The sequence below is a fragment of the Sus scrofa genome, chromosome 10 (assembly GCF_000003025.6).
Source record: "Sus scrofa isolate TJ Tabasco breed Duroc chromosome 10, Sscrofa11.1, whole genome shotgun sequence".
Lineage (NCBI taxonomy): Eukaryota > Metazoa > Chordata > Mammalia > Artiodactyla > Suidae > Sus > Sus scrofa.
Window position 1 is genome coordinate 30,951,539 of NC_010452.4, and position 24,071 is coordinate 30,975,609.

At 38.4% G+C, this 24,071-nt stretch overlaps 1 protein-coding gene across 2 annotated transcripts; it reads right to left on the reverse strand.

Annotated features, from left to right (window-relative positions):
- Positions 998-24,011, reverse strand: RMI1 (RecQ mediated genome instability 1). Of its 2 annotated transcripts, none has more exons than XM_005668027.3 (4): positions 23,876-24,011; positions 17,570-17,630; positions 3,939-4,035; positions 998-3,090 (listed from the first exon to the last, which is right to left on the reverse strand). In XM_005668027.3, exon 4 carries the CDS (start codon positions 3,052-3,054, stop codon positions 1,183-1,185), a length of 1,872 nt encoding a protein of 623 aa, XP_005668084.1. In that variant the 5' UTR covers positions 3,055-3,090; positions 3,939-4,035; positions 17,570-17,630; positions 23,876-24,011; the 3' UTR covers positions 998-1,182. The 2 variants fall into 2 exon arrangements, with proteins under 2 accessions (XP_005668084.1, XP_013835602.1); XM_013980148.2 differs by lacking the exon at positions 23,876-24,011 and adding an exon at positions 23,050-23,459.

Below are 24,071 nucleotides of genomic sequence, written 5' to 3' on the forward strand. Positions count from 1 at the left end.
ATAGTCTTCCTTTAAAAAGAGATCAGCACTTCCAAGAAAATTAAAGGAAGACTTATATGTAGAGCTAATTCAGAAGTGAGGTATTACCTAAAGACCTGGATAAATACCTAATTTTAATCTAAAAATAATGAAATACTTATTGGATCTTAATAATTATATATTATCCTTGAAAATACAAGTTTTGGGGGTTTTTGTTTTTGTTTTTGTTTTGTTTTTGCTCTTTAGAGCGACACCCGCAGCATATGGAGGTTCCCGGGGGTCGAATCAGACCCCTACACCACAGCCACAGTAATGCCAGATCCAAGCCACATCTGCAACCTACACCACAGCTCACAGCAACATCGGACCCTTAATCCATTAAGCAAGGGCAGGGATCAAACCCACATCCTCATGGATACTAGTTGGGTTTGTTACCACTGAGGTACAATGGGAACTCTAAAAATATGGTTCTTAACCATTCGATATAGTCTCTGAAGTGGGATCTAGTTAAGACAGTATTTGCCTTAAGATCAGCATTGCTGTGAGCTATGGGATGGAAGCTATGTGAGCTATGGTATGGAAGATTCGGCTCAGATCTGGTGTTGCCGTGGCTCTGGCATAGGTCAGGAGCTGTAGCTCCAATTAAACCCCTAGCCTGGGAACCTCCATATGCCGTGAGTGTAGCCCAAAAATACAAAAAAAAAAAAAAAAAAGCCTTAAATATGCCCAACCAATAATTATAATAAGGAAAATAAAAACCAGCAAAACAATTTGCATCTTCAAAGCCTGACATTCTAATCCACTGGATTTACATTTTTTCCTAAGAAAAATAATATAAACAAATCTTTAGGGTCACTCTACATATTAGAAGTACTCAACTATTTATAACTGTTAACTTTCAAAAGCATGACTCATCAGTATACACCAATATAATACTTTAGCAGTTATTTGAAATAACAAGTAGAAAACAAATTTCTCAACAATAGTAGGTAATAAATTACTTCAGCAAACAGTTACTATAAAAATTTTATTAAAAAATTTAAAACACATAAACATGATTAAACATTTTTAAATTAAACTGAAATTAGTTACAAAACTTCCTTTCCCCTTCTAAAAAAAGAAAGTTACAAAAGTAAAAGGACAAATTTAATTCTAAATATTTCCTCATTTTTTGGAATTGTTTTCTAATACAATTTTAGTAAATTATTTCTTTAATCGCCTCTTTAGGTTCTCAAGGTGTTCCATATTAACGTCTTGTAATGCCAGTACCATTGCCTTAGACAAGCAGGGATCAAATGAAATAGTCATTAGACAGCACAAATCTATTAAATCTCTCTGACATTTCTGCAAACCTTCCCGGAACTTTTGGTATTTACAAGGATCCTTTTTTAACTGTTTCATTTCTGGGACTGAAAACCCTATCAGACTAAAAAGTATTTCATGTACAAAGCCTACATCTAGATATGCAGTACCATCAGAAATTTTTGCTGTTATACTCCATATGCCACCAGAACTTGAGAGATTTCCAGTTAAGGTTACAATAAATGCTTTGACTTTCACTGTTGTAACTTCCTTTGGTTTGCTGGCCATTAAAACAGACAAATAGATAAAAGGTGGAGAATATAAATCCATGGTGACAGAAAGATTAGTGCTATTCTCTGATGATCTTAAAGAACAAGACTGTAAATGGCGCTCATTTTCATTAGAAATGTCTCCACTCTTTTTTGGTACATAACTGACCAGCTCTCCATTTAATATTTTATTATTGAAGGAATGTTCACCTGAACTGCTGGCTTGTTCTATTTCATTATATGGCTCTGAATTCTTATCTTCATTTGTAAAATCATGGGGTAGGGGTACATTATGATTAACTGAAAAAGTACTACTGTTTCGGTCTCTAGCAGATGGACAACTAAAAGATTTGTCTTCATTAGTCATTTGCTCAGATAAATTTTTTTTGTTCCAATTGTTTCCATTTTTGCAAATCAAAGAAAAATTATTCAGAGTATTAGATCTATGCGAAAATCTCTCTATACTTTCATCTGGAGTTCTGTTCAAAGTCATTGGCTGCAATTCTTTGGTCTCCATTTGTTCTTTCTGGACAGCTTCTTCTAAAAGCAAGGCCTCCTCCAATGAAAAGTCGTCTAATTCCCCATCAGTGAAAGGCATAGATTGGTTTTGTGGTCTCTCTTTTGGTCTTGGAGAAATAAGTCCTGGTTCAAAATCTAATTGTGTGGTGGGAATAGCATTTGAGGAACTACCTGTGCTGAAACAACTTCTTTCCAAGGAGGCATTATTTGCTGCAAGTTCATCACTTTCATCAAGACTTGCCAAGAGTTCTTCATCGGAAGGTCCTAATGTAGGATCTAGAACATCTGTAATTCTGGGGATGCTTTGGTTAGAATTATTTGGTATGACTGAAACTGTAGGATCAGGTTCCCCAATTAATCTTGCAAGTACTCTTTGGGGGGCATATTCTTCTAAAAGAGCATCTACTTCTCCTCCTAACACTTTCACATTTTCTGGTTTCAGTAAGAGAACACCAAGACGGAAAGAAATGTTTCCATAAATCAAAATTTTTGTTCCTGGAGGAAGATCACTATGAAGAGCTGGAATAGAATGATATTCCATTCCCTGTATTTGTACAATTCCATCAGTCAGCTGTAGCATCAACATTCGTGAAGGCTTTGCTTCCCAAGGTTTTGGGACTACTTGTGTTTCAGCTGTAATTAGGTCATTACTTGTATTCTTCCCTCTCAACTTCTGTATCTGGGCATACGCAGGTTGACTTACATCAACCAATGAAATAATTTGCAGAGCAAAAAATCCATTCAGTTCTCCTTTTGGAACTTCTAAAATGCCATCAGGTAAAAGAGGATACTCCAAGTCTCTGAGATCAGTAAGGAGCCATTGTTCAAACACTTGTTTATTCATTTGTGCCTGACTCAAATTAACATTATCATTTTCTTCTTGGATCCAGTTAATACAAGCTTCCAGCCACATCAAAGGTACTTTAACATGCCATGTAGCTAAAAGCCAGGTTTCAACTCTTGATGCAATACTAGTTACACTCATTTCTTTTAAATAAAAGAAATATTAGGCATCTATTACCTGAAAACAAAACAAAAAAAATTATGGTAATTCAGTATATCTAGGTATAGTTTCTATATAATTCTCTACAATGCACAAAGAGGCATAACCAAACCTTTAGATTTCTCTCTCTTCAGCATCTTTATAATTCTTTGACTTTCTACCAATTACCACAAGTAATCAGATGGTATAATGAGAAAAGCAAAAAGGCTGAGGGTTAGCTGTCAAATTACAAGCTCAGTGATCTAGAATAAATTTCTTTTTTTTTTTTTTTTTTTTTTAATTTTCCCACTGTACAGCAAGGGGGTCAGGTTATCCTTACATGTATACATTACAATTACAGTTTTTCCCCCTAGAATAAATTTCTTAACTTCTCTAACCTAGTTTCTTCTGTCTACAAAATATCAATACCACCTCCTACCTATCAAGAGTTTTTGTGAGAATTATATGATTAATATTTGTAAAGCAAAATGGCAGACCTACAAAATCATATGGTAATTAGTAGTTATCATATTATTAATATAATAATGAGATTCTAATCATTTAAAATTAAGTTAAGAAATAATATTTACTAAGGTTCTTTTCATATCTACAATTCACAGTCTATTATAACTTATACTATTGTGTTCTATAAAGTCATAACAAGTAACAACAGACTCTGAGCTGATGTAAACTATCTTACTTGTTTATAATTCTCAATAGTCCTGTTAGGTAAATATACGTCTTCTGATTTTCTCAGTATGATTTTAAAAAAAGGTAGCAAAACACTAAAGACTAACCCTGTGTTCACAACACTGTGTTTCCTTTCTAAAGATGAAGATATCTAAGAGTTTGAATTTATGTTTTAATATATCCATAAGAAAACTTACCATTTGAAACAGGAGCATAGAATTTGATGACAGGATTTGGAACTGGTTATTCAGTGGATTACTTGTAACCTCTACTGCTGAGAAATGACCCCGAGAGCTAAGACAAGAAGCAGTAAGGGTTATAAGAGGAAGCTGCAAAAAGAATCACTGGCGAGAGTTTGATGTTATGGTTTCAAAGGTTCCTATTATCAATCAGGGTACAGTGGAGGTAATACAGAATAAAAACATGAGGCTTGATGGGGGCAGTCAAAAAAAAAAAAAAAAAGATATAACCCCAGGGCTGGTTCATCAGAAGCCATTCAGCTCTGCTTCAGGGACAGACTCCTATATACTGGTAGGAATTCAAGAAGAGGAAGTAAGCATTCTTTAAACATGCTTTAAGATGATCCCTTCAAACTCTGAGATTCTACAATATTAAAGACTGAACCAAATGACCAACTTAAAGGGCAGGAAAAGATATCTACATTTTAATCTATCAGATCAGTGACCAGCTTCATGACTTATCTCAATAACCTCGTTTGCTGAACCTGCAAAAGTTCTGACACATTCAGATGCTCCTCCTTTTTAACAATATACATGTTTTTTATTCAGATATTAGGGAGACTGGACCAGCATTTGCCTCAGATGGGTCCTGGTTGGTCTAACCAATTATAGTGGCCCAGAAATGGATCCTGATGGGTCTAAACTAATTATGGCAACCCATGATGTAGACAAAAATCTGTGATGTAATTCTAGTCAAGGAGATGGGAAGAGCAGTCAACTAGGAAAGGAAGAGTGGGGTGGCTTGCTTTTGAAAATGATTTCCTCACTTTTAAAGAAGTGAGTGGGATGGATTGGGAACTTGGGGCTAATAAATCCAGACTATTGCCCTTGGAATGGATTAGCAATGAGATCCTGCTGTGTAGCACTGGGAACTATGTCTGGTCACTTATGATGGAGCATGATAATGTGAGAAAAAAGAACGTATGCATGTATGTGTAACGGGGTCACCATGCTGTACAGTAGAAAAAAAATAGTGTATTGGGGAAATTTTAAAAAGGGGGAAAATGATATTTTAAAAAATTAAAAAAATAAAGACAAAAAAAATGAGGCTTGGAATGAAACACACAAAAATAAGTGACTATGAGAAACTCAGACACTCTTATCTAAGCTTGTTTCCTGTCTATATACTTACTGCATAGGGCTACTACGAAAATTAAAGGACAGGAGAAGATGGCAGGCTGAGCACAGCATAGACACAAATCAGCTGACCCCAGGCGGCAAACCAGCCATTTAGGCTGCTCACTTAAGCCTCAGCAGCAGCTGCAAGGCCAGAAGTGTTGGCCAAAAGGTGTCCAAGGCCCACAAGCAAACCAAGGCTGAAGTAGGCCAAAGCAGCTAAAACTGAAATTGAACAGTACCACCTGCAGTACCAGCAGAGGAAGAAAAGGTTCAAAGCCAATGAAGCTGGGGCTCTGGGATCCCTTGGCAGTGGCAGCACTGAGCTAGAAGAGGAGACCCAGGTGATGACTTATCCTCCAGAACTACTTCTAGCAGAACAGGGATGAAGTCTCAGACAACCTCTTGGCCTTTGTTTATGACATCTGCCCAGAGAGCCATGAAAACTACCACATAAAGGAGAAGAAGCCCTGTTCCATGGTCTGGCATTTTAGATGTCTTCACATAAAGTGAAATTTTAACAAAAGCTTGAATTATATTCTCGTGAAAAGGTATTATCTTTGTATATTATATAGTAGGTCCCCTCACTTTTCAGAGAATAGCAAATCCAGCTTCTTATAAAAAACTTAGAGCATTAAATAATCTTAAATATTTTAAAAATCTCTTTGAGCATATTAAGTACACTTTAAAAGTGGAACTAATATCCTTAAGGAAGAACAGAAGATATTTAAACAGTAACAGGCATTTATGAAAAGGATCGATTAGATATCTTGGATAACAAAAACTCAGTAGGTAGGATAAACAAATGAAGAAAGAACTTATACACTGGAAATTATCTTATGAACAGAGTACGAAGACTTAAAGAAATTAAGCAAAGAAGGGGGAAAAGAGCTTAGTAGGGAGTAATCATGGTCTCAGGAGAAAATAAAAAAAGTGAAGGAAATAGTTTTTTTTGTTTTTTTTTGTTTTTTTTTTTTTTGTCTTTTTGCTATTTCTTGGGCCGCTCCCGCGGCATATGGAGGTTCCCAGGCTAGGGGTCGAATCAGAGCTGGAGCCACCGGCCTACGCCAGAACCACAGCAACACAGGATCCGAGCCGCGTCTGCAACCTACACCACAGCTCACGGCAACGCCGGATCGTTAACCCACTGAGCAAGGGCAGGGACCGAACCCGCAACCTCATGGTTCCTAGTTGGATTCGTTAACCACTGCGCCACGACGGGAACTCCAGGAAATAGTTTTTGAAAAGTTAATGGGTGAAGGTGGGCAAAAGGAACAAATTTCTGGTTATGAGATAAATAAATACTAGGACTATAACGTACGACATGATTACTATAGTTAACACTGCTGTGTGATATATAGAAAGTTGTTAAGAGAGTAAAACTTAAGAGTTTGCATTGAGAGGAGAATTTTTTTCCCCTTTTCCTTTTATTGTATCTATTTTATCTATGAGATGATGGATATTAACTAAATCTGTTGTGATAATCACATCACAAGATATGTAAATGCTACCTTAAACTTAACATGGTGCTGTATGCCAATTATTTCTCTATGCACCTGGAAAAAATATACAAATAAAAGTGAAAATTTAATAGTAAAAAAAAAGATAACGGTTGAAATTTTTCTAAAATTCAGGAAAGCTATGATTCTACAGGATGTAAAAACTCCACACTGCATAGCAGCATTTACAAAACTCCACTCCTAAACATAGTATGGCAAACTGTAAAACATCAAGGACAAAGAAAAAAAATATCTTAAGATTCAACAAGCTGGATCTAAAATTTTAAATAACGAAAATGTAGAAAATAAAAAAAGAATTCAGAGGGAAGTTAAGATATCCCTCTTTTGTCAAGGAGGGTAATTGAGATTCCGAATGCTTAGAATTTTATAAGGAAAACAGGAGTTCCCGTCGTGGCGCAGTGGTTAACGAATCCGACTAGGAACCATGAGGTTGCGGGTTCGATCCCTGCCCTTGCTCAGTGGGTTAACGATCCGGCGTTGCCGTGAGCTGTGGTGTAGGTTGCAGACGCGGCTCGGATCCCGCGTTGCTGTGGCTCTGGCGTAGGCCGGTGGCTACAGCTCCGACTCAACCCCTAGCCTGGGAACCTCCATATGCCGCGGGAGCGGCCCAAGAAATAGCAACAACAACAACAACAAAAAAAAAAGACAAAAGACCAAAAAAAAAAAAAAAAAAGAATTTTATAAGGAAAACAAAAAAATTATGTATTTAAGGGTAAAAATGAAAGATTGAAAAAAATCATTCTTATAATCCTCCCAAAAATCAAACAGAAAATTGATTTTTAAAAAGCCATAAAGCTCTAAGAAGAAAGAAAATTGAGAGAAGAAACAAAGACAATAAATTTTGGAAACTAGAAAACAAACAGATTAGTACATGATTTAGCAGGCACTCGAAAGTTGAATTCTAAGGTTGTATTAAGGGCAGCTGATTTAAAAACCCAGAACCTGAGTTCCCTAGTAGTACAGCAGGTTAAGGATCGGCATTGTCACTGCAGCGGCCTGGGTCACTGCTATTGTACAATTTCAATTCCTGGCTCAGGAACTCCCACATGCTGTGGGTGCAGCTAAAAATTTAAAAAATTAAAATTAAAAAACCCAGAACCAGAGTTCCCATTGTGGCTCAGTGGTAACAAACCCAGCTAGTAAACATGAGGATGAAGGTTTGATCCCTGGCCTCGCTCACTGGGTTAAAGGATCCAGAGCTGCCATGAGTTGTGGTGTAGGTCACAGATACAGTCCAGATCTGGCGTACTATGGCTGAGGCATAGGCCAGCAACTACAGCTCCGATTTGACCCCTAGCCTGGGACTTCCATAAGCCTTGGAGTGGCCCTAAAAAGACCAAAAATAAACAAACAAATAAATAAATAACAAAATAAAATAAAAAACCCAGAACCCACAAAAGGAAATATTAAGTATGTTTGGAAGTAAAGGATACCCTCAAAATAAGAATGATTAGAAGATTCTTCAAGACATTTAAGACTGTGGTATTCCCACCTCACATTAGAAAGACTACTCTTCTACCTCTAGAGAGGATAAAATAGGGGCTCTCTAGACCTGGGGGTCTAGGGTAGAGCTGAAGGTACCATACTGAAAATAAGGAGGACAAATGAATTCATAAACACCAAAAATACTAAATGCCGAACACATGCTACTGTCTTCCTCCACAAAGCTTTCAGAAATACCAGCAACTAGGCCTATACTCTCCAAGGAGACTAGAAGATCTTACCACCCTAACAAAAAAGTCCTAAAGATACTTACATGAGAAGTTCTCCAATTAAACAGGCTATATTTGAAACTACATGCAGATTCAAGAGTTTCAACCAACTTTCTACTTCCCTTCTTAATTACGGTAAGATATCTGAGAAAACCCTTTCTAACAAAAAACCCACATCAACAGAAAAAATGCAATGACATGACTATGAAGGAATACAAAAGCTTTAAAAAAAAAAACCCATTAATATCCCCAGAGAGGCAAGATATCATATCCATGAAATAACAGGATGTTATAAAAAGGAATATTCACTGGGCAAAACTCAACTCTTAGAAATTTTAAATATGACAGCAGAAGAGTTCCCATTGTGACTCAGTGAGTTAGAAACCCAACATAATCTCAATCCCTAGCCTCACTCAGTGGGTTAACAATCTGGCGTTGACACAAACAGCAGTGTAGACTGCAGATGTTGCTTGGCTCTGGCATGGCTGTGGCATAGGCTTGCAGCTGCAGCTCCGATTCAGCCCTCAGCATGGGACCTTCCATGTGGCACAGGTGCCGCCATAAAAGGGAAAAAAAAAAGAAGAAAATAAAACAAAACAAAATAAAATATGACAGCAAAGATGAAAAACAGCAGAATGAATGGAAGATAAAAAAATTAAGAAAATCTCTGGGAGTTCCCTGGTGGTCTAGTGGTTAAGGACTCAACACTTTCACCACTGCAGCCCAGGTTCAATCCCTGTTCTGGGAACTGAGATCCCACATTGAGCTTCCACACACTGCAGCCAAAACAAATTAAATTTTCTAATAAAAGTTAAGAAAATTGGGGAGTACCCATCATGGCTCAGGCGGTTAATGAATCCAATTAGGAACCATGAGGTTTCAGGTTTGACTTCTCTCAGTGGGTTAAGGATCCGGCGTTGCTGTAAGCTGTGGTGTAGGTCGTAGATGCAGCTCAGATTTGGCATTGCTGTGGCTGTGGCGTAGGTCGTAGATGCAGCTCAGATTTGGCATTGCTGTGGCTGTGGCATAGGTCGCAGATGCAGCTCAGATTTGGCATTGCTGTGGCTGTGGCATAGGCCGGCAGCTGTAGCTCCGATTAGACCCCTAGCCTGGGAACCTCCATATGCCGCAGGTGTGGTCCTAGAAAAGACAAAAAAAAAAAAAAAAAAAAAAGAAAGAAAGAAAGAAAATTGGGAGTTCCCATCGTGGCTCAGTGGAAACGAATCTGACTAACATCCATGAGGACACAGGCTCACTCCCTGGCCTTGCTCAGTGGGTTAAGGATCCAGTGTTGCTGTGAGCGGTGGTGTAGGTCACAGATGTGGTTCAAATCCAGCATTGCTGTTGCTGTGGCGTAGGCCAATGGCTACAGCTCTGATTTGACCCCTAGCCTGGGAACCTCCATATGCTGTGGGTGTCGCCCTAAAACGACCAAAGAGAAAAAAGAAAAAAAAAAAAAAAAAAAGTAAAGAAAATCTCTTCCAAAACTAAAACATCAGCACAAAGAAATCAGTGGAACATAGGAGAAAAATGGATAGCCCAGGAAATCTAACAGACTAGGAGTTCCAGAAAGAGAAGGGGTAAATAAAGAAATAAATGAAGAAAAATTTCCAGAACTTAAACACTTCCAGATGAAAAAGACTTGACACAACAGAAAAAAAACAAACAACGTGGCATTTCTTTATGAAATTCTAAAATATAGGGACAAAGATTCTGTTATTTTCAAACAGATCACATTAAGAAGACTAGAATTTTAAAAAAAATAACAAAAGATCAGGAATGAAAATAGCTTTAGATTTCTCAATGGAAGCTAGAAGGTAAATGAGCAACTCCTTCAAATTTCTGAATTTCAGTTATTTTCAGGCAAATTATCAATCATGTAATGACAATGAAATAAAAACATTTTCAGATCAGCATTGTCTAAAACTATTTTGTAACGGAAAATACAAATTGCCCTAACATAGAGGAATAAACCAACAAAGAGGAAGACGCAATGGCCTCAATCTTACACAAAAGAGAGGCAAAGCATTATAGGCAAGGATATTTGCAGGATTTAAAGGCAAACTTCCCCAAAGCCCTCAGGAGATATTTTTCAAGAAAATAAAATTGTGGAAGATCACTGCTTCCACAGTCTCGTGTCTTTTTTTGGGTTTACCTAAACCAGTTAGATTGCTGATGTATTCCAATGTACAGTCGAGCTTTACATAACTGGAGGAGTTAAGGGTTGAACAGATGAAAAATGCACAGAAAGAAATTAAGAGAAAAAAAAAGACAACTCAAGAGAAAACAAAATGTTGTACGAGAAAGAAATTGTAATATTTGTATACTACATGGCTTAGTTGTAAATAACATATAAGTAGCCGTAATAATACACACTCTAAGTACTAGTCTGACAAAAATTTTGACAGAGCTATATAGAGATAATAGTGAGATGAAAAAGTGAGAGTTGGGATAGGGAATGAGAAAGGTAGGTGGAGAGAGAGGTAAATCCTCATTTCCATAACGAAAGTCCAAAGATAATGTCTAAAACTGAAAAATCAGGAAGTAACAATATTTGTATGGTTTCCAAAGTAAATATCCAAAAAAATCAGCTAGAAAAGTTGAAAGTGTTTGCCTATGGGGGAGTGGAACGAAGGCAAAGGAAGGCAGAGGATTGCTATTTTTCAAAACTATGCTTTAAAGTTCGAATTTTTTTTTGCTCTTTAGGGCTGCACCTGCAGCATATGGAGGTTACCAGGCTAGGGGTCTAATCAGAGCTACAGCTGCCAGCCTACACCAGTGCCACAGCAAAGCCAGATCTGAGCCGCGTCTGGGACCTACATACACCACAGCTAACAGCAAAACCAAATCCTTAACCCACTGAGTGAGGCCAGGGATCGAACCCGCATCCTTATGGATATGTCGGATTTGTTTCCACTGAGCCACAATGGGAACTCCCTAAAGTTTGGTATTTTAAATAATACATGTAAAACTTTTACTTTCTTTGATCTTCTCCAATGTTCTATGATTTCTTTGTACTAATATTTAATACTGGAGGAAGATTTTCCTAACCTTAACTTCCCCATATTCTCCTGAGTTTTTCATTTCTGCTACCAACAATGAATAAAACAGCACAAGAGTACATACGCTTGAAAATTAAAAGTATAGGAGTTCCCGTCGTGGCGCAGTGGTTCACGAATCCGACTAGGAACCATAAGGTGGCGGGTTCGATCCCTGCCCTTGCTCAGTGGGTTAACAATCCGGCATTGCCGTGAGCTGTGGTGTAGGTCACAGACGCGGCTCGGATCCTGAGTTGCTGTGGCTCTGGCGTAGGCCAGTGGCTACAGCTCCGATTCGACCCCTAGCCTGGGAACCTCCATATGCCGTGGGAGCGGCCCAAGAAATGACAAAAAAAAAAAAAAATTAAAAGTATAAAAAACAAAATGCTTTTCCCTAAGATCAGGAAAAAGGCAAAAATGTCCACTCTCAACACTTCAACACTGTACTGGAGACCCTTTTCAGTGCAATAAAGGCAAGAAAAAGAAATAAAGCGTATACAGATTAAAAAAGAAAAAAATAAGATAGAGACAATGGAACAGAATAAAGCCCAGAAATAAACTCTCGCATATATGATCTGATGATCTTCAACAAGGGTGCCAAGATTACACATGAGGAAAGGACAGTCTCTTCAACAAATGGTGTTGGAAAAACTGGATGTCCATATACAAAAGAATGAGATGGACCCTTATTTTACACCATATTCAAAAATTAACTCAAAATGGATTAAACACCTAATTGTAATACCTAAAACCATAATACTCCTAGAAGAAAACACAGGGGAAAAGCTTCCTAATACTGCACTGCAATGAGCAATGATTTCTTGGATATGACACCAAAAGCACAGGTAACAAAAAGAACTATACCAAACTTAAAAACTCTGTGCAGCAAAGGAAATAACAGTGAAAAAACAATCTACAGAATGGGGGGAAATACCATAATTTTTTTTCTTTTCAGGGCTGCACCCGTGGCATATGGAAGTTCCCAGGCTACAGATCAAATTGGAGCTGCACTGCAGGCCTACACGTCAGCCACAGCAACGTGAGATCTGAGCCACATCTTCGACCTACACCACAGCTCAAGGCAATGCCAGATCCTTAACCCACTGAGCAGAGCCAGGGATCAAACCCACATCCTCATGGATACTAGTTGGGTTCCCTGTCGCTGAGCCACAACGGGAACTCCTATCATCATTTTTTTAAAAGAGAGAAAAATCAAAAGGTAAGAAGAAGAGGGAAAAAAGAGGGAAAAAAATTACCTCCATTTGCAGATGACATGAATGTTTTGGGAAAAAAATGCTGAAGACTGTACAAAGAAGCTATATCACCTGATAAATGAGTTAGCAAGGTACCAGTCTCTATTTAGTGCCACATATTTGCACTTCTGTGCTTTTGTTGATGACTTCTCTATTTAAAATGGACCCTTAGCATGGTGCTGAAGTGCTGTGTAGTGTTTCAAAACACAAGAAAGCTGTGATGTGGCATGTAAAAAAAAAGTCACAGGTAAAAAATGTTAGTTAAGCTTCTTTCAGGTGTGAGTTATAGTGCCATTGGTTAAAACTCAGTCAATAAATCCACAACATATAGTGAGGAAAGTGTCTTAAAACAGAAACACATAAAATTACGTATTGATCAGTTGGTAAAAAGTGATGACTACAGTGTCTCAGATACCTAACCCTGTCTTTCCCCTAGGAACAAGGTTTGGTATTCCCTGTGTTCACAGAGACTTTTATTTATATAGAACATAACTACCAAAAATAATGAGACTTGATTGTACTAGCAACAAATAAAGATTATAATTTACAAAAGTCCCCAAAATTTAAATCTAACAAAATATGTGCAGGATGCATGTATTGAGAACTACAAACTACTGATAGAAGAAACCAAAGACAACCTAAACAAATGAAGAGATATGCCATGTTGAAGACTGATCAAATTCCAATTCTATTCAAACTGATAATATAAATTCAATGCATTTACATGCAAAATCCCAGCATGCTTTTTTTTTTTTTTTTTTTTTTTAAAGAATGGCAAGCTGATTCTAAAATTTATATGGTGGGAGTTCCCATGTGGCTCAACGGCAACGAACTCAACTAGCATCCGTGAGGACGTGGGTTCAATCACTGGCCCCACTCAGTGGGTTAAGGATCCTGCACTGCCGTGAGCCACGGTATAGGTCGAAGACACAGCTCAGCTCCTGCATCACTGTGGCTCCAGCTCCGATTAACTCCTAGCCTGGGACCTTCCATACTGTAGGTATGGCCCTAAAAAGAGAAAAAAAAAAAAAGAGGCAAAAATAAATAAAATTTATACAGAAAGACAAAGGGAATTAGAATAGCTGGGTAATTTTTAAAAAGAAAAACAAAGTTAGAGACTCACATTGAGTTCAAGACTTAGTATATAAAACTACAGTAATCAGGAGTTCCCACTGTGGCAGAATGGGATCAGCAGCATCTGGAGAGCGCCAGGACGCAGATTAGATCTGCAGCCCCACAAAGTGGGTTAAGGATCTGCCATTGCCACAGCTATGGCTTAGGTCTTGACTATGGCTTGAATCTGATCCCTGGCCCAGGAACTCCATATGCCATGTGACAGCCAAAAATGAAAACAAACAACAAAAAAAAAACCTACAGTAATCAAGACAGTAAGGTACTGGCAAAAGGATCAACATATAGGTCAATAGGAAGAGAAGACAGTCTAGAAAAAGACCCATTCAAAGCAATAAAGTTATCTTTTTCTCCTCCACACCCCCCCCAAAAAAAAGAAAGAAAAGTTCGGATTTAAAAAAAAAAAAAAAAAAGCTTGGGAGTTCCCACTGTGGCACAGGGGGTTAATGATCCGGGTTGTCTCTATGGCAGCACTAGTTCAATTCCCAGCCTGGTGCTATGGGTTAAGGATCTGGCATTGCCACAGCTATGGTGTAGGTCACAGCTGCAGCTTGGATTCAACCCCTGGCCCAGGAACTTCCACATGCTGAGGGTGCAGTCCAAAAAAAAGAAAAAAAAATAAAAGCTCACAGAATACAAAAAACAGGAGTTCCTGTAGTGGCGCAGTGGTTAACGAATCCGACTAGAAACCATGAGGTTGAGGGTTTGATCCCTGCCCTTGCTCAGTAGGTCAAGGTTCCGGCGTTGCCGGGAGCTGTGGTATAGGTCACAGACGCGGCTTGGATCCTGTGTTGCTATGGCTCTGGCGTAGGCTGGCAGCAGCAGCTCCGATTCGACCCCTAGCCCGGGACCCTCCATATGCCGCAGGAATGGCCCAAGAAATGGCAAAAAGACCAAAAAAAAAAAAAGAATACAAAAAACAGACTTACTGGTAGTTGCCAGAGGCAGGGGTGGGTGAGTGAAATGGGTAAAAGGGATCAAAAGGTACAAACTTCCAATTATAAAATCAGTAAGTCATGGGAAAATAATGTAAAGAATGACCACTGTAGTTAATAGTATTGTATGATATATTTAAGAGTTGCTAAGAGAGTAAATCTTAAAAGTTCTCAGCACAAGAAAAAAAAATTTTTTGTAACTAAGTGTGGTAAAGGATGTTAACCAGACTTACTGTCATGATCATTTTGCAATGTATACGAATATCAAATTAGTATGGTGAATATTTGAAACTAAAAACGTTAAATGACAATTGCACCTCAATTTTTTAAAAAGGGAAACAAAAGTCAGAAGAAAAATCTTTATGATCTTAGTTTCTTAAAAGTTTTCTGAGGAGGAGTTCCCGTCGTGGCGCAGTGGTTAACGAATCCGACTAGGAACCATGAGGTTGCGGGTTTGGTCCCTGCCCTTGCTCAGTGGGTTAAGGATCTGGCGTTGCCGTGAGCTGTGGTGTAGGTTGCAGACGCGGCTCGGATCCCACGTTGCTGTGGCTCTGGCGTAGGCCGGTGGCTCCAGCTCTGATTCGACCCCTAGCCTGGGAACCTCCATATGCCACGGGAGCGGCCCAAGAAATAGCTAAAAAGACAAAAAAAAAAAAAAAAAGTTTTTTCTGAGGAGTTCCCTGGTAGCTAGCAGGTTAAGGATCTGGTATTGTCACTGCTGTGGCTTGGGTTACCTCTACGGCACAGGTTCAATCCCTCTGGAACTTGTGCATGCCACAGGCATGGCCAAGCAGAGGGTTGTTTTCTTAGATATAACACTAATAGCATAACCTATAAAAGAAGTTAATTGAGCTTCACCAAAATTTAAAAATTCTGCTCTGTGAAAGGTACCGTTAAAGAGTATAAAGACAACTCAAATACACAAAAAGACAAGCCACAGATGGAAGAAACACATAACTGACAGAAAACATATCCAGACCATAAAAAGAATTCTAAAATTCAATTAGAAAACAAACTAAATTTTTTGGCCACACCCATGGCATGTTGAAGTTCCTGGGCCAGGGATCGAACCAGTGCCACAACAGTGACAACACTGGATCCTTAACCTGCTGAGCCATCAGAGAACTCCAAAAACAAACTAATTTTAAAAGGAGTACAACTATAATGGAAAAAATAAAAATCATTAATTAAAGAGAAATTTTAAAAATAAAAGAAAGCAAAAGATTTGAATAGATATTTCACCAAAAGATATGTGGATGGCAAGTAAGACATTGGGAAATACAAAATTAAAATCACAGTGTGATACTACATATCTATTAACATAGCTAAAATAAAAAATAACTGACAATACCAAGTACTGGAATTCTCATACAGTGCTGCTAGGAATGCCAAATAGCACAGCCCTTTAAAGTACAGTTTAGCAGTTTCTTCGGAAGAAAACAGTTTAGCATTTTCTTAGAAAGTTAAACATACACTCAGCATGCAATCATACTACTAGGTATTTATTCAAGAGAAATGAAAACTTACACCCATTAAAAATCTTTATGTGAACATTTATAGCAGCTTTATTCATAATTAGCAAAATCTAGAAACAACCCACATGTCTTTCAACTGGTAAACTGATAAAACAATTGTAGTACATCATTACAATGGAATACTATTCAGTAACAAAAAGGAATAAACTACTAATAGATGCAATAACATGAATGAATATTTCTATAGACTGTGTCCCTCACAAAATTCATTATGTTGAAATCTTAATGCCCAATGTGATAGTATTAGGAAGTGGGGCCTTTGGGAAGTGCTTAGATTTTTAGAGTGGAAACTTCATGAAAGTGAGTAGGGCTCTTATAATAAAGACCCCCTTCTCAGAGCTACTTACCCCTTCAGCTATGGGAGGTTACAGTAAAAAGACTGTCATCTAAGAACCAGGAAGCATGGCCTCACCAGACACCCACTAAATCCACCATCACTTTGATCTTGGACTTCACAGCCTCCAGAGTAATAAATTTCTTTTGTTTATAAAACACTTGGTTTATGCTATTTTATTATAGTAGCCCAAACAGACTAAGACAAATGTCAAATGTGTAATGCTAAGTGAAAGAAGCCAGGTAAAGACTGTACAATTCCATTTACATGACATTATGGAAAAGACAATATTATAGAAACAGAAAACAATTTAGTGGTTACCAAAGACTGGGGGTGTGGAAAGGAGCAGACAAGGGACACAAGGAAATTTGGAGGATGATGAAACCATCCTATGCCATGACTGTGGTGGTGATGGTGGTAGTGGTAGAGGCAGAGATGATGATGTGGTTAATGTTTGTCACAACTCATAGAACTACACACCAAAAAGAATAAGAATATTACTGAATGTAAATTACATCCTCAATAAAAAAAAAAAAAAATTGAAGACAAACATGAAGTGGATAGAAACATAACAATTAATTTTCAAACCTGCTGAGGAAAACACAGAATAAAGAAAACAATCCCAGAGTTCCCATTGTGGCTCAGTGGTTAATGAACCCAACTAGTATCCATGAGGACTCAGGTTTGATCCCTGGCCCTGCGCAGTGGATTAGGATCCAGCATTGCCATGAGCTGTGGTGTAGGTGGCAGATGCGGCTCAGACCTTGAGTTACTGTGGCTGTGGTGTAGGCTGGCAGCTACAAATCCAATTGGACCCCTAGCCTGGGAACATTCATATGCCGCAGGTATGGCCCTAAAAAGACAAAAGAAAAGAAAAGAAAGAAAGAAAACAATCCAAAAAAAGGCATTTTCCAGAAGGGACTGGCAAGCACAATAAATAGAAACAATAAACAAGATGGTAGAAATAAATCTAAATGTATGAGCAATTATAATGAACATCGATTAACCAACTCACCTGTTAAAAGATACTCTCAATTTGAAAAAACCAAGTTCAGCTGTAGGCTTAAAAGATAGACCTAAAACAAAATAATATCAAAATATGAAATTAATTAAAATAAAGCATGTTAAAATCTTCAAGTATGATTTTATGAGGCCATTAGTTGACCTGACATCTTATCCTCAAGATTGAAAAATCCGTACTTGTATAACTTAAGATTCCAAAGTGCTATTTTATCCCATTTTTAACCTCAAAAATTAGGCTAGATCCAAGGCACTAACGTGTGCTCATCAATAAGTTACCTTATTTCCTCCACCAAAATTTAAACACCACAGCACTGGCAAAAGGACCTAGCATAATTGGCAGAGGTGTTGCGGTAGTAATGAGATGACAGTCATTAAGTAAACTGAAATCAAGACAAAGTGTACTTGCAGTAGAGGTATAATTATTTAAATGAACTATCAAGCATGAATGCCACAATCAAGTTGTTTGCAGAATGTTTTGTACTATAAATTACCCAGGGTACAATATATACCCCTAAGTTATTACACGCATCCATTTAATACAAAAGCTGTTTTCTACCTGAACCTATTAAATAGTAGGATTTAATACTGTTAATACTTCTAGGAGGATAATGGAACCAATAAAAAAGTAAAAAAAGACTATGAATCGAAAAGGTCAAGGTTGGATAAAAAACAGAATTTCACTAGTGTTTATCGAGCAGGGACACTTGTGTAAGTAGAGAACTGAAGAAAAATGTTTAATTAAAAATAAAACATCTTATTTGTAAAATTTAAAACTTTTTCAAAATATATACTTTTACATCTGCAGTATTATCTAAACCTCAAAATAGTCATTTATAATAGAAAGGGTAGGTATTGTCAACTATTCGGGTTAGAATGAAACAGGCATGAAGATTAAAAGACACAAAGATCATACAGAGCAGCAGACCCAGAACTAAAACATAAATTCTGCTAATCTCCATCCTTATACCTTTTTCTATATCCTGTTGACTTAAGTGAAAAGAGAAAGCCAATCCCTCATTTACATATAAAACCCACTTAGATATACAACTCATTCATTAACAGTCTTTTTTTTTTTTTTTTTTTTTGCCATTTCTTGGGCCGCTCCAGCAGCATATGGAGGTTCCCAGGCTAGGGGTCGAATCGGAGCTGTAGCCACCAGCCTATGCCAGAGCCACAGCAACGCGGGATCCGAGCCGTCTGCAACCCACACCACAGCTCACGGCAATGCCGGATCGTTAACCCACTGAGCAAGGGCTGGGATCGAACCCCCAACCACATGGTTCTTAGTCGGATTTGTTAACCGCTGCGCCACGATGGGAACTCCAATTAACAGTCTTCCTATAAGAGCACTACACTGTCACTACAACAGAATTTTCTCAGATCTCATTTAAATAACAAGCTCAACTGGTACATTCTATTTTATTTACAAAGTCAAATAAAAGAACACAGAACATCACCTTCTGCATCCATCTTTGTAATAGGTTCAAGAGAGTGTTATCATTAAGTACTACTGTTCCTTTTGCTATAACTCTATTAAAATACCACATAAAATAATTTTTAATTTTTTAAATACTACAAACTGGTATTTTAAGGCTTATATTCATGTATTTTTAAAATTTTGGGTTTTTTTTTTTTTTTTTTTGGTCTTTTTGCTATTTCTTGGGCCACTCCTGCGGCATATGGAGGTTCCCAGGCCAGGGGTCGAATCGGAGATGTAGCTGCCAGCCTGTGTCAGAGCCACAGCAACGCAAGATCTGAGCCGCGTCTGCGACCTACACCACAGCTCACGGCAACGCCGGATTCTTAACCCACTGAGCAAGGGCAGGGATCGAACCTGCAACCTCATGGTTCCTAGTCAGATTCGTTAACCACTGCGTCACGACGGGAACTCCAAATTTTGTTATTTTAAACATGCACTTCCTTGTGTGAGTTGTTGAATATAGCAAGTGACAAAACTCCTTCAGAGGACAGTTGGGATAAATCCTGAGATAGTGCTCAAAGAACCATAGTGAAATTAACGTGTAGCAGCCTTAATGAATAATTCCCTAAATCGGACTAGGAACCATGAGGTCGTGGGTTTGTTTGATCCCTGGCCTCGCTCAGTGGGTTAGGGATCTGGCACTGCCTCAGCTGTGGAGCTGTGGCGTAGGTTGAAGACTCGGCTTGGATCCCGCACTGCTGTGGCTGTGGTATAGGCTGGTAGCTGTAGCTCCAACTGGACCCCTAGCTGGGAACCTCCATATGCTGCAAGTGTGGCCCTACAAAAGGCAAAAATAATAATAATAATAATCCCCTCTAAATATTACCCTCTAGGATGTGAATCTTCACTTCTGGAGCTACATGATGTACTGTAGTTTTATAATAACGTCATAACTAAATGTACATTTGCTACATAGAATTCTTCGCTTAATAGCAAAGTAAGTAAAATGGAGGGCATATTGATCTGAAACATGGCTTAGTCCCCACAACTGTATGTTATAACAATTTAATAAAAAGATGTTTCTATCTCTAATAGGATTTTTTTCCTACAGGTTAAAAAGAAAAGCTTATTCAATTTTTTAATTAAACCAAAAAAGTCTTATCATGTGGGATTATAAAATTTAGACTGGGTTTCAATAACTGAGTGCCTTAAAAATTTAGTAAACTGTATTACTTCCATCTACTTTTTCAAGAGAATTCTAAGGTTTTCATTCCTCCCTTACTTGAGAAATTAGGTAACCACAGTCACTCAGAGGGGAGGTATGATCCAGAGCAGCACAACTTCCCTTTTGCTCACACATAAGAAATAGACCCTGATCCTGAAGAACATCATTGTTCTGGAGGTCCCATTGTAGCACAGTGGGTTAAGAGTCTGACTGCAGCAGCTCAAGGTCACTGAGGGGGTACAGGTTCAATCCCCAGCCCTGTGAAGTGGGTTAAAGGATCCAGCATTGCCACAGATGCTGCACAGGTCAAAGCTGTAGCTCAGATTCAATCCCTGGCAATGGGGGGCATATGCCACAGGTGCAGCCATAAAATAAAATAAAAAATAAAAAGACCATCACTGTTCAAGAAAAAAAAAAAGGGATAAAGCATGTATTGTTTAAATTGTACATTAAGAAATGTTTGAATCATGATTCATTTATTTTTAAAACTTAATCTTAATAAAACAATCAAAAATGAAGACAAAGATTTATGTGCCAGAGTATTTATCACTACAGTTTTACAGTGTGGAGAAAAAAACAGAAACAATCTAAATGCTCAACAGAAAAAAAATTAAACACTTTGGATCCATGAAATGGAAGGTTATAGTCTTTAAAAAAAAATTTAAGGATTATTTAATGACACGAAAATATGTTCATATTTTATTTTGTTAGGAAAAAAGGCCAAACATAAAACTATATATATCTAGATTCTGAAAAAGAATGGATGTTGTGTATACGATTAACTGAATCACTTTGTTGTGAAATTATAACATTGTAAATTCAACAAGACTTTTAAAAAATGAAAAAAAGTAAAACTACATACATCTTAATCTCAATTAATTTTACAATCATGAAAAAAAGTTTTTTTAAAAAATTGATTGACATCTTGTACATGCTAAACTTGGCTGACCAAAATAATCTACATTGCAGATCTTGACCACAGGAATTGAGAAGAAAAGAGGAAAATTCTATCATTCACCATTAAGACTAGGCGAATTTGATTTATAAGCTGATTTTCAGCCAGCCTCACATATTTCAATTTTTTAAAAAACAAAGAGGCAGAAGTACCATCATATTGGACATTGTATAGCTAAGACTTAAAAGTACTAACAAATATTTCTATTATAACCACTCCTTGTTTCTAATGTCTTCATCTGAAAAATAAAGTAAGTCTCTGTTTTAACTCCTTGGGGATGGCTTCAAGGTAACCCCAGAATTTTGAGAAGGCACTCTCTGAAAACTAGAGGGGAAAAAAATTATATTTGTATGACTGGGTGACTTTGCTACACAGCAGAAACTGGCAGAACATTGTAAATCAACTCTAATTTTTAAAATGTATCTTTTTAAAAAATTATATTTAATGACTGAAATCAGAAAGAAGTAACTAGTGGAGCTGTTTGTGGATCCTCCATAACCTAATGTAAGGAAAAAACAGAACAGGTTTAGGAGTCTGAATCCCATCTCCGTTATGTGACCTTAGACATGTTCCTTAACTTCTCTCAGTCTTAACTGCCTTGTCAGTAAAACAGAGATATTGACAATTTACTTGAAGGACTGTAGTAAGCATTAAGCTGCCCGAACAAGGTCTGGTATAGAGAGCAGAAAGTGGCAGTTATAAAACCGTAAATAATCATCCGCCTGGCTAGTGTACTATCTCAGTTATATTAGTTTATCTGAAGTAAATCCCACAGCTAATTTAGAGCTAATACCAGTTCTAAATTCATTGGGAGGGTCCAAATAATAATACAATTAACTACACAAGACAGGATCTCATAAGGTATCAATCAAGTTAGCAAGTCCTTGAATAACTATAGACACAACATAGTTTGGCTGAAAACAATAGAGGATGAAAGGATGGTGGAAAGACTTTCCTCAAGCTACCAAGTCCTTGAATGAAGCAAGTAGAATATAGTTTGGTTGAAAATAGAGGAAGAAAAGACAGTGAGAAAACAGACTTTCCTGTTGTTTAAATAGTAAACCTAGAAAACAAATGAAAAGAGGTAAGGAAGAAAACAAGTAGGAAAAAAGAAAATCTGACAATGGCATCTGGAAAAGAGGAATAAGAGTTAGGGAACAGTCATGAGTGAAACTGGGAAGGAGTTCTTAGACCTACTTGCTTTGCATTCCTGCCCATCACTCACCACTGTTTATCAAGTCAAAAAATTATGGCTGCAACAGAAATACTAGCTTGAAAGAAAGCATTATTGATACAGTACCCTTATATGTACCTGTTTATGTTAATGAAAGTCCCGGGTTTTAAATGACAGATTCAATTAAATGCTGCAAATCCTAACTAGATTAAATCTCTATAATCCAAGTAGCCCCAGCCCCTTCATACACTCAGTCAATTCTTGGTTGAACATTAAACATCTGAACCATATATTATAAAACCAAACTCGAGTTAAGTTTTACCTCCCCACAAGACTATAGTATTTTTCATGGCGGGGGCCATTACAAAAATTATACTGCGACTCAAAGAACCTTTTATTAACTCCACAATCCCAGACACTATGTACTAACAGTATTTAACTATCCTCCCAGCCAGCAAATGTTGGTGTTCAGATCGCCTTAAAAAGTTTCTTCCTAATCAAACAAGTAAGATACTAGATGGCTGATCACAGCCACTTTAAAAAGAGGCTAGTTACACCTAATTTGCAAATTCTTCAAGAGGGAAATCAAGTTACAACGGAATGAATCAGCACAAATTCATCATGACCAAAATATATATATATGTGTGTGTGTGTGTGTATTCAGCTTCACACGTAAATTATAGCATTTTTGCACTTACACATGAATTTGAGGTTGTGGGTGAGAGCCGGCGGGTTAAGTCAGGATGTGGATACTGGGTACTACCGGCAATTTTCCAGGTTTGTCACCGATTCAGAGTGACCTTAAGTGCCTTAACAAAGGAAATCATCACAGACAGACACAGGGGCCTTAGAAGTAACCAAACACAAAGCAAGTATAAAATGAATAAGCTAGGTCGATAATACATCTGAGGGCGAAGGTTTTGGTCTGTTTTAATCACTGCCGAATACCCTGACACAAGACGAGTGCTTGAAGGAGGTGGGTGAACTTTGGAAAGCGGATGTCTACAACACAATTTGCGATTTGCATTCATTGTAGGAAATGAAAGTAATACTTCCAGAAATTTTTCACACATAACTGCAGCAACGATACTACAAAATATACGTATCATAGGCCTCATGAACAAGAAAAGAAAGCGAAAAAAGAAAGGGAAAACAGAAAAAGAAAAGCTGTCGTCCGGACCAAGAGACCCTGGGCTCTCCGAAGGTGAACAGATTCAGGGCCGGAAGAGAAGGGGACAAGTTCTCCAGGACACCGGGGCTCGCCCGCCACGGCCTGGAGGGACGGCCTGCGTTTCCTGGAGTCTCGCCCAAGGCGCCGGCAGGCAGCAGGCCGAGCCCCGCGGCCCGTTACAGGCAGCGAGTTACCGCGGCTGGGGCCGGGCCGTTGGACGGGCTGCACTTACCGACGCGCAGCTCGCCCTGAAGCCCCGCAGACCGGGAGGGAAGGGAATACCGGGGAGAGAGGGAGGGAGGCGCGAATGTAGACTGTGGAAACAAGGGCACTTGTCTGGGCCTAGCACCGACCTGGGCGTCCCGACTTCCCTCGAGCAACAGCGGCTGCCGGGCCGCTCGACTTGAGAGAGCAGGAACCGCTACGCCGCGCGCCCTAATCCTTTTTAGCTCGTTCCCGCCAGATTTGCCGCGCAGTCATGCCCCTCCTCCCAACCCAGAAAACTCCTCCCGGCCGCGAAGACGCCCCTTCTCCCGCCCCCTCCCTGTG

Excerpts from the sequence above, each read along its gene's own strand:
- RMI1 (XM_005668027.3), bottom strand. The coding sequence starts at position 3,054 with ATGAGTGTAACTAGTATTGCATCAAGAGTTGAAACCTGGCTTTTAGCT.